At 38.2% G+C, this 11,425-nt stretch overlaps 1 protein-coding gene and 1 long non-coding RNA gene across 2 annotated transcripts in view; one reads left to right on the top strand and one right to left on the bottom strand.

The window, feature by feature from the left end:
- LOC120560721 overlaps nt 1-4,762 on the top strand; it is a 16,990-nt gene extending 12,228 nt beyond the window's left edge. Inside the window, exons 3-5 of the long non-coding RNA XR_005639507.1 lie at nt 3,143-3,266; nt 3,389-3,462; nt 4,287-4,762. This is a non-coding gene — a long non-coding RNA (uncharacterized LOC120560721). The remainder of the gene's footprint in view (nt 1-3,142; nt 3,267-3,388; nt 3,463-4,286) is intronic.
- Nucleotides 1-11,022, bottom strand: part of LOC120560720 (SEC14-like protein 2) — a 22,495-nt gene extending 11,473 nt beyond the window's left edge. The window contains exons 1-8 of the mRNA XM_039803505.1: nt 10,712-11,022; nt 8,568-8,643; nt 3,407-3,450; nt 2,133-2,195; nt 1,814-2,002; nt 442-537; nt 293-353; nt 59-142 (exon numbers count right to left, since the gene is read on the bottom strand). Coding sequence (XP_039659439.1) covers nt 59-142; nt 293-353; nt 442-537; nt 1,814-2,002; nt 2,133-2,195; nt 3,407-3,450; nt 8,568-8,643; nt 10,712-10,765 — 667 coding nt within the window. The 5' untranslated portion in view covers nt 10,766-11,022. The remainder of the gene's footprint in view (nt 1-58; nt 143-292; nt 354-441; nt 538-1,813; nt 2,003-2,132; nt 2,196-3,406; nt 3,451-8,567; nt 8,644-10,711) is intronic.
- Between the last annotated feature and the right edge of the window lie 403 nt (nt 11,023-11,425).

Here is an 11,425-nt window from a genome sequence, read left to right as displayed (position 1 = left end):
TGATGGGTGAAATAATCTGTAAAATTAGATGAAGTGATGTGTAGTGTCTCACTCTCACCCCCAAGGATATTGATCTTTTGTCTTGTGTTCTCACTCAGAAAGTGCTTGACGAGGTTGTAGGCCACAGGAAAGAGTTTGGGGGCTGCAGTAGAAAAAGTGAAACGTTAACCAGAAATAATTGAAGCCCTGGCTCTTTAAAAGCAGGATACGATGACTAAAAGATGAACACGCATACAGAAATGCAAGTGGAATCAATTAGTCTCCCTCATCCATAGATGAAGGACACATTTACCTTTAATGACAAACAGCCTTTTCAAGCCTTCCGGGTAGTTCTCTTCAAACATCTGGAGAATCTGGTGACCCAGAGGAACATATACTGTGTTTTGGAAATGTTCAACCAAACTAACAGCCTGTTTACACTGAATGTGCACGTCTCTGTACCTCTCCATATGTTTCTATAGCAGGCTTCCATAAGTGTTTCAGACCCAGACCTTCTACGTCGTAGATCATGGTGATTGACTCCACGTTCCTCCCAAGCTGGTGACAGAAAGACAGGAACATGTAATCTGTGATACCATACAATAATGTATAAAACAAAAATAAAAGCGCCTGTAGAGCAGGCTAGCCATTAATTGTAGGGTGGTTTTAATTGGTGTTAATTTGGTATATTCTTGGCTCCTGTGAACATGAGAAAAACAATGAACCCGAAATTGCATCTCAAATGTTTAAATCACTTTGGATAAAGTTTTTTTATTTAAACAGAGTGATCAATCCATATGACATCTCATGGAGTCAAACTAAATGACATTTAATTTTTTTTAAATACACCAACATAAACAAATCTACAAATAGCATATTTTAATTACTTAATCTATGGAGGGTAATTTCACCTTTTTTCTGAATGAAACTTGAAACTGTAAATGGTAAAGAATCCAGCCAAACTTAAAAAATAAACTTGGATCATTCAATTGTAATTTTAACAATTGCAGCAATTTCAAAATGTCAAGTAACTGATGAACCCAAAATGTATTTCCAATGGAAACTGTTTTTTGTTTTTGGCATCCATGGGCATAGTATGTACTGTATGGATATAAAGTTGCATGCTGTTTCTTAATCTTAAATTTTAGCTAAGTTTGGACAGTTTGCAGCCTTAATGTGACATGTATCATTCCTGTTAAGGCAAATCATCTCCTTATATTTTCTGCTTGGCTGTGACATACTGTAGTGTGTATCAATAATAGTTGCATGTTGTAATCTGTATCTTAAGATATGTCATGTTTAAGTACTTTTTTCACTGTGCCAACTACCAAATTAAAAGGACTTCAGAGGTCACATTTGATTTTATCAGTGGAAAACTGATACCGCTGCTCTAAAAAACAAATATGTTTCACATTTGTGAACTGAGACAAGGATGTTTTCATAAAGGGAAATAAACTCAATGGTTTCCAAATTATTTTGCTTGTAAGAAGCAAGTAGTCTACTTGTGACAGGTTGCGTGTCTGCAAGTTGCAAGCAGTTGAACTGAATGCTGGTGTTACCTTGTTCCATTTGAATAATTCTTAAAAGCATTAAGAGGCACAATTGTATAGTAGTTCATAAGAAAGATTAGAGAAATTTCCCAAAAGTCTGTTATCCTATTTTGTGAGGCAGTTTGTTTATTTAATACCTAACCCTGTATTCACCTGGCAACCCTGTTTGGGAACCACTGATATGCTTCCTTCTATAAACACCATTACACATCAACCAGACACGTTTTAGTATCAAGTGGGATCAGGAGCACGGGATCCCTGTCCTACAGTCCGTGGTCTCTTACCCTCTGTGACTGGAGGTTACATTCCTTCTGCAGGACCTCACAGTCTCTGATCTTGGACTTGATGAAGTCTTGCTTGGAGGCAGACAGGAAGAGGCCTTTAGGATCCACAGGTCCGATGACATCATACCAGATAGGACTACCCTCACGGTCGTAACCACACATCCCTCCTGACAGATACTTCTCTATCACCTGCAAACAGCAGTCATTTTAAATGGTTTCATCAGTTGTGTACTGGAATATTTTACTCATTTATTTGAGGAAATTATTTCTTACGACTCTTTAAGTACACTGATTGTTTATACAGTTTAGGGGGTTTTACCTCTGGTGGACGCCAGTCGGTGACTATTGTGTCTACTTTCATCTGTTTCCTGAACTCCAAATGCTGGAAGAAAAGATGGGTGCATGTAAGGCAAAGCTATTAGGCTAATCATAGGATTAGTAATATACAAAGCACTATGTGGTGATTTAAGAGGTTTCAGTGTGATGTAAAACCTGATCGGTTAGCAGGAAAGGGATCAGTTATGTACCGCTGTGTAATTCATGCCAACACATGCTTACAACCACAAACCCCAACAAAGGGGAAAGAGAGAAATAAGCAAATTAGCTCTTTTTTTTTTTTAATATACATTTATATACATTTATTTATTACATTTACACTACCCCTGTAATGTTAATCCTGCCCAAATGGGACAAATTGGAAAACCTAAAACACTTAGCAGCTAAAGAGAGATGTTTTTCTCAGAAGTTGGTGGAGAACAAACTAGAGCTAAAAGGAGAGGTAATATTGGACTAAGTTTAATCAGGGGAACAGAAACATGACTTTAACCCTTGTGTGGTCCTTCGGGTCCCAGTGACCCGAAGGACAACACAAGGATTATGTACCTCCCTTTACTTTGTTGAGAATTGCTCTCTAAACCCTGTTTCTTGTTAAGTAAGTAAAGTTTATTTCTAGAACACATTTAAACACAGTTTAAGCTGACCAAAATGCTGTACAAACAAGAACTAAGGTGCTGTATTAACGCTTGTTTAGAGAGCAATTCTCAACAAAGTAAACGGAAGTACATAATCCTTGTGTTGTCCTTTGGGTCACTGGGACCCGAAGGACAACACAAGGGTTAAATAAACGTAACTGTTGCTCCTGTTGATTTGTGGAAGTAACTATACCATAACAACTTTTATAGACAATATATCAGGGTGTGTGTCTCTGTTTGTTTTTTGTCACCTAGTGGACACACAACAGTGAATGCAGCTTTTAGTTAGGAGGCTGTAATTCTTACTGTCAGCTTGATAACTCATGTAATCCCCTTTATCTATATCTTATCTACTCAGGCTGCTGTGATGATGATGACTCAGTTTCCCCACAGCGAACCATTATTAAACTGCTCCTGCAGCCACTCCTGAGCTGATGAGCTGTCTGCTGCTAGTGCTAACTGCACTTTCACACACAAAACAAGTGAGTCAGTGAATGAGGAGGCATTGTCGATGCACCGCTGCTTTCAAGTCAGTACATGATTTTAATTGCATTTCTACAAGAGTGTGACGCGTACTATAGAAATGTCCTCTCCTACTCAACAGAGAAAGTGAACATGTTACCTTTCGCACCATGCCCTCCGACTTCTGGACATTGAAGTTTCTGGCTAAAAAAGAAGGTAAAGTAAAAATGAGGATGACATGATGAATACTGACATCCACAATCCATAAATGGTCTAAATTAAATAAAAGGTATTTAACCAGGATGCAGAGGGTGACAATTACAGTTTCAAATTACAAGTTACAATGTTTTACAGGAGGAGGAAAAGTGAGGGAGGTGAATAAGAGACAGAGGAAAATATACAAGGATAATACTGTGTACAAACTAAAAATATATGATGTTACAAAGTCAAGAAAAAGCCATATAAAAGAAGTCTGTTTCAGTTTCAATGAATGATGTTATAAAATGTATGATTTAAAATGTGTGCAAGTTTGTTTAAATTGAAAGTTATTAGACTTAGAAATGTCAATGTAATGTATAATAATGATAATCACATCCTCCAAACACAGATCTTGTAAAGGCAGGGCTTTTTTTTTAACTCTTAATGGACTAAGACGTGTCAATCATTCAGTCAGTAAAATAATAGACATGTTGGTAAGATTTTACATGATCACACTTTTTATATCGAAGTCTTAGAGGAAACCCTTCAAATAACGACAACATATAAGAGCAAGATTCGGAGGGACGAGGTCTGGGGCACACCGTTATAAAGCTTTCAATAAAGTGCAGCAAATGAAGCTCAGCGTAAATTCTTAAAGGAAGACTTCATATACCTTTTCCATCACTCATAATGATCAGCTGTTTCATGGTACGTCACTTGTCAGTAGTAATCAGAGCAGCTGTGTCGTTGTTAGTTAAACCAATCAGGGTCGGCCATTTGTCACGAGCCTATGACAGCTTAATATCCTGCTTTAAATCTGCTCGCTCTTCCGCGGTTGGCAGTTGTCGTTTCAGGAAATAGAGTGCGTCCCGCTTCCTCCCCTTCTGGTCTTCTTCCCCCTGGTCACGCCCTCGGACCTGGGGTCATCTGCAATTGGCTGTCGATGGTTCCTCTGCTCATTCACCACCACCAGTGTCTGGACTCCATCGGGGGATATGTTTGGGTTTCCTTAAACCCTTTAGGACATTTGGGTTCGATGGAGTCCAATCTCCAGAGACTTGTACATTTACATGTTTGTCTGTACAATAAATATGTTCATAATTGCAAGGAAGTCTCTCCTGATTGAACTAGTGATCCTGCCTGATCCTGTCTTATTGTTTTGTCTGTTGGCACCTTTTTCCAACAAGGGCAATAGTGTCAAAAACATCGTATAAACGTCTTAAGACAACCAACAGAATAGGTGTCGATGGAAGCAACCAGTAGATTAGTAAAATGTGGTGTGCAAATGTAAAAAATAAATATCACCAATTGCACAAGAGTTCTGTAAAAGTGTCTTTATAATTCCTACATGGTGCCTCCTCCGTCAACAAATGACACAAGAGGGACAAAATTGTAGAAAAGGCTAAAAATACCAAGAATAGAAATATATAAAAGAATCTCTTAAATTGTATAATTGTCAATAATACCCTCTCGGAATAAACTTGTATAACATCCAAAACACCTCCTCTACTCTAACATATTAAACCCACTGTGTCAGTAGGACTGATCCAGAACAGAGTGGACACACAGTTCACTGTCTTAATACTCCTTAAGGTGATTAGCTCTGCAACTGACAGTCTCTTGGAAAAGCACAACAGCAATGTTGCTGTGAAGTGAGATTTACAACCTACTCCAGCAGTGGATTATAGTGTACCTAATGCTCCAGTCTGGCTGCTTAACTAGGCCATAGTGACTTACAATTACAAATGCACATAGCAGATGGCCAGGCTGTGTGTTGTGTTGAGATGGTAATAAGTGTTTTGCGCCGACCACCTCATCTTACTGGATAATACAGTTCTAACTACTAATAATATACACAGTAATGGATGAATAGATTGGTGGTTCCCCTGCTGCTTCTTAACATAGAAATGTATCCTATTGGATACTATAAGGTGAGATAAAATAAGGGTCAAGTCAATTGTATTTATATATCACAAAATACCTCAGGGGGGTTTACGATCTGTATAGCATACGACAGCCTCTGTTCTTAGTCCCTCGATTTGGATAAGGGACCCCCCCACCCTGAAAAAACTGATAGAAACTTCAGGAAGAGCAACTGTGGAGGGGATCGCTCTCCCTGGATGGACAGACGTGCAATAGATATCGTGTGTACGGTAGACCAACCGAGTCCCAAGTGCAGTGATTTGAAATGTTATCTTAAGCTGTGATAGAGGTTCATAATGTAGCTGGTACAAGGACAACCCCAGTCAGCATATTATCTGATAACATTTAATGATACCGCCAACATCTCACACACCGCTGGTCCAGGTTTAATAAAACATGCCGAGACCTTGTTGTGGTCTTTTGAATCGTCACCCTGTCAGTTTCAAACTTTTAGAAAGATTTAGATAACATGTAGGCGAGACAATGTGTCTTGTTATGTGACTGATCTGGTAAAGGCATTATTCTTGGATAGTCAAAAAAAAGAAGGCCGCCGCATGAATAGTTTTTTTATATGCTCCACAGGTAGCTAAAGAAGCTAAAACAGCTAAAATCCTCCTGTCTATAGCTCTGAACATAGGCTACATTTAAAAAAAAAAAAGGCAAAAGTCACAATATTTCATGTCATCACAGCGTCAAGACCAGTCAGAATGTATATATGTGACTAATGATGTCAAAAACGACTTTTCAGAAAAAGCTGCTGTTTACAAAATCTGTTTCACTGAATTCTGGAACAAATGCAGTATAACACTTTGTCCTAATTTACTCCAGCACAACTGATATGCCAGTACAAAGGCAGTCACAGGCTGAATTGATGCCATTTACCCCAGCTTACCCTTTTATCTCTTAAGGTGGGGTTCCTCTGAGATAAATACTGTATTCACACAGTTGGAGTAAGAATCATCTGTGGGCAGACTTAAACATTTGTTTAGTTGGTTATGCTAAGAAGAGGAGGAGGGTCATTGGCCTCTAGTACAAGACTCATCTTCTATCGTATGACAGAAACAGGGTCTAACCGATGGGTCACACAGTTAGACGTGTTGATATTCATTATTTCACTCAGAATATCCCAAGAAATATGAAACCTTGACACAGTAACAGATAAAGATATGCCCAGTTTACCTCAGGACATATAGGTCCTAAATTGTGACTGTTATATACTTTATTTCTGATTTCCTTCTCTCTGCCAGCCACAAGTTCACCTGAAATCAATTCTTGAACCTTTTTACGTATGCTGTTTAAAAAGCAATTCTTTTATGGACAAAAAGCAGCTAGTACACAAGAAGTTATGGACTTTTTTTATCTCTTGAAAAAAAGCAAAGAACTGCAGGAGGCCTCATCTGAAACTGTGTTCAGATCCATTCAAGTACGTTAAGTTTTTTTCAACTGGTGAATTCTAAATTGAATTATATTTTTAACCAAGCCCAGTTCAGGCATTGATTTGGCATTGTAGCCAAAAGGTCATACGATGCCCTGGGAGCCAGAAACACCTCTTGTCACACACATAGCTCACAAAAGAAACTATTTGTATGTATAGAATTACTATTTGAATCACAAGGTGTACTTAGACACAATGCAGAGTTGTACCTGGGCACAAAAAGTGTTCTAAACTAGATTTATTATAAGGTCAATCACTAGTCCTCACTGTGTGCCACCTCAGGCTTTAAATCATTAGCTTTAAATCAATTACATGCACTGGGCTGTCCTCACACATATTCCCACAGCGTGAACGGGAATAATCTTTACATGCATGTAAGGGAAATAACTTGAATCACTGGCCAAACAAACGCCTCATTGTTCATGTTTGGAGCTGTGACGCTGACTTTCACAACCGCTATGGTCATTTAGTAAGACTTAATTAAAGAGAACAATACGCCACAGAACTCTTATGAAACAATTTCGAAGGGAACTTGAACACAGGAGAGCAACAGGAACACAAGCAGCAGAGTCTCCCGGCAGACGAGCTGTCGTCCATCGTAGTGCACCTTTAATGCGATTAGCTCTGGATAAGCCTGAAACGCAGAGTGCTAGACCTCTGCTGCAGAAGTAATCAGAACAAGGCCTCCTTTAATCACTTGCTTCCCATTTCCTCCAGAGTCTGAAAACGTAAACTCAACCTGGGTTTCTGCAGCATTTACCAGGTTAAATTTAGGACTTTTAAAAGACCTTTTTAATACCAGAGAATGCAAGCTAATGCCCGTTTTACTGTTCATACTGGCCAAAGCATGATGGCTAACTAGTAGGGACGATGTGGCCTAGTTACTAATTATCACCTTTTTTTTCAAGTAGTTCCCAGCAGTTTATACCAATAATTCCTATTGATCTAATTAATTAGATGAATGAATGTGACCTGGCCCCAGATAACCAGTGCTGAGATGGATTAACTAATTTAAAATAAGACAATGAGCTTCTCAGCTACTGTACCTAGCAGTAGTGACAGTGTGCTGCAGGTCTGATGGTGCGAACTGAAACTGCAAAAAATTATTGAACATCCGCCTGCAACACAATTCACGGTCACAACACCAACTTTTAGTTTAATGGTGAAAAACGTCTCCCTACAGCCGACAATCAAATACAAAATAATTCATAATGTCTCCCTACAGCCGACAATCAAATACAAAATAATTTTTATAACTAACATTACAGCCTACAGCAGGCAATTTAAGACTTAAACTGAATTCAATGCTTTTTAAGACATTTCAAGACCTGTAGATACCCTGCCTCAGGATACCAGAGAAAAATCTGAATCTGGGAAACTGTTACATTTTGATTAAAAGTTAAACAAAAAAAAACTGACGTCTTCCTGATTTGGTTTAACCACTACTGAGTATCCAGTCATAGAGCAGACTTGTTTTTTTGAGCATTGTGTTTAGGCGTGAAACCATGTGACTCGCTTTCTCAAACCCTTGCAAACAGAGTGGTGACATGTGTTGCATCATGTCCTTTCATGTAATAAACCACTGTAGCTTCTGCTTTTTGCACAGCTACAGCACCAACTGATTTTCCCGGCGAATGCATGCAAATGATTATGTGTAGGCAAATAATCGCACTAAAGGAGAGGTGTTATGGGAGAGGTTTTGCTTTTTCTGAGTGCAAGCTGTGGTCAGGGAAAAGCAACAGGTGCTTCACGATTCTCAACTCACCTCTGAGCCAGCGTAACAGGAAGTGGTCATGCTGCGCAGGAAGTTGAGGAAAAATGTCCTGTATCCTCTCTCGAAACTGTAGCCAGAGGGAAGAGAGAAGAGACATATGCACGTTTTGCTTATGAGCCGCAAAGAGGATTCAGTACTGGGAAGAGACATTCAGGGAAATGTTTAACTTAATCCTTAGTTACAGTTTTGACCCTGAAAGTAAAAAATACAGTACGTTTCTTTGTTTAAAGCTTTTCATTCATTTCAGAATAGTGGGTTTTATTTTACTAATCCTGCTGAAACTTGTGACTTTGAGACTAATTGCTTTACACACTTTATTGGCAATTTTCAAGAAGAGATGCCTGTAAACGTTACATGAAAAACAGTCCAGATAACTCGGGTTTCAACATGACCCAAACTATGTGGACACTTGAACAAAGTATGTGGACACTCGAGCCTTAGTGCTGCAAAATAAGTAGCCCGTTTTTTTTTTCTTGATTTATCATTTGACTTGGCCCAAGTTGACTTATTTACATTGCTTGTTTTGTTGGACCAACAGTCAGACAAAGAAAACCAGCAAATATTCAAACTTAAGATGCTGCAACTAATGATTTTTTTGTTGTTGTCATGTTGGCTAAAAAATGACAAATTTCAAAACCATAGGCATGAATCTTCAGCTATAACGGCCCCCCTGTGTTCTGGTTTTAGACTTTCCACCAGATGTTGAACCTGGCTGCAGCAATTTTCTCCCATTCATACACAAGAGCATTAGTGAGATGTTGTGCTGCAAAGACTTTGTCTCAGTCAACATTTCAATTCATCCCGAAGGTGTTGGATGGGGTGACGGTCAGGACTCTCACCAAACTGGGAAAACCATTTTGTACATGGAGGCATTGTCATGTTGAAACAAAAAAGTGCCCCACCTTTGCCACAAAGTTGGAAGTAATTGCCTAAAATAGATGTATCATGTCATGCTGGGTGCTGGGGTGGGTGGTGATGGCGCAGTGGATATGACACATGCCCTTGGTGTGGGAGATCCCCACTGCAATACATCAACCAATGTGTCCCTGAGCAAGACATTTAACCCCTATTTGCTCCAGAGGTGTGCAACCTCTGACATATATAGCAATTGTAAGTAGCTTTGGATTAAAGCATCAGCTAAATGACATGTAATGTAATGCTGTAGCATTGAGATTTCCCTTCATTTGAACTAAAAGGCCTAGATTAAACGTAAATAGTTTGGCTATATAGTGTAATTCCCCTTATGACATGAGGCTTATGTAAAAATACAGCTAACAGACTTCCTCTCAAGTTAAACTAACTTTTATAATGGCACAGCAAACCTAACTATTTATATCATATGAATAACAGTGATGTGGAAGGGAACTATAAACACAGGAACTACAGGATAGCATTTTCTAAAATATGCAACTGGTGACTTTACTAATGGCAATAAATAATTTAAAATGGCCAGAATATAAAGTTAGAAGTTATAATAATAAAATTTAGAGCTTGAACAATTATTTGAATAATTAATCACAAAAGTAATGGGCAACAATTTTGATACTTTTCAGTAAATTGTTTAAATAACTTGCAAAGGCAACTTCACTTCACTTGGTTCAAATCACTTGAGTATTTATAATTTAACTAATTACTGTATTAATGTTAAAGTTTACCAATGCTTTTTAAATCAGTCATAGGTCATGGAACAGGTGACAGTTTACAAGTGCAACATTTAATCCATGACTCATGGACTCATGGATTTAATAAAAAAAACAATTGTAAATTTTCAAGGCATTTGAACCAGCAATATTTGTTTTATAGACAAACAGATGATTGCTTAATCTAGAAAATAATGAAAATAATCGTAAAGGGATCGTTGCAGTCCTATGACAGTCAACAAAAACGTCAACCAAACGTTGTTCTTCATAATGGCTTCTAACTGATCTGCAAAGCATTAGTGAATGGTTTATTAACATTGAGAAAACAATATTAATACATCCTGTAAAAAGAGGGTGGTTTATTAGCAAGAGGTATGCTACCAGACAGGTTATTATAGAACAGTCATAATAACAAGAAAGAAAAAATGATGGTAAAGAGATATACAGTATAAAGCACAATTATATTATTATTATTATTATTATGGCAAAACGTACCTGCTCCAGTGCTTCAGCCTGTTTAGGGCTGAGGTCTCCTACTCTTCCGCTCATATCTGCGACCAGAAGATGCAAGACAGATACAGACGGAGCTCCTTCAAAGTCAAATTAACAGACAGCCAGCCCGAAAGAGAAACAGCACCGTCACCGTTAACTGTGACAGGCGGATTTCTGTCGTCAACGCCGCCCAGTTGATGCTCACTCGCTTCGCGGCTACAGTTTATCGCTGTCGGCTACCTGCACGTGAAAAAAGATGAAAACAAATGTAAATACGACACTCGCAACTCCAGTCCAACCGGCTGACTGGGCCAAAGATAGGAGAAATGACAGGAGGAACCAAAGAAGTCCCGCCCCTTTTCTCTCCATGCTAACGTTATAGCTTCTCTTACTTCTATTTGTAGTTTTACACACCGGGTTTCTTTAACCATTCTTTCTAAAAGATTACATAAAAAAACGGGTTATAGTTTATATATAATATATATATATATATATATATATATATATATATATATATATATATATATATATATATATATATATATATATATATATTATTTATATATATATATATATATATATAAACTATGGAGCTCTATGTAGGCCTGATAAAATGTGAGCAGCTTGTCATTTTAACAGACAATGATTTAGTATTCAAAAATGTATAGCACACATGAAGCCTTGACAGCAAAGCGCCAACTGCTGAAAGCAGAATGG

The sequence above is a fragment of the Perca fluviatilis genome, chromosome 6 (assembly GCF_010015445.1).
Source record: "Perca fluviatilis chromosome 6, GENO_Pfluv_1.0, whole genome shotgun sequence".
Taxonomy (NCBI): Eukaryota; Metazoa; Chordata; class Actinopteri; order Perciformes; family Percidae; genus Perca; species Perca fluviatilis.
This window is presented reverse-complemented; position numbering and strand designations above follow the sequence as displayed.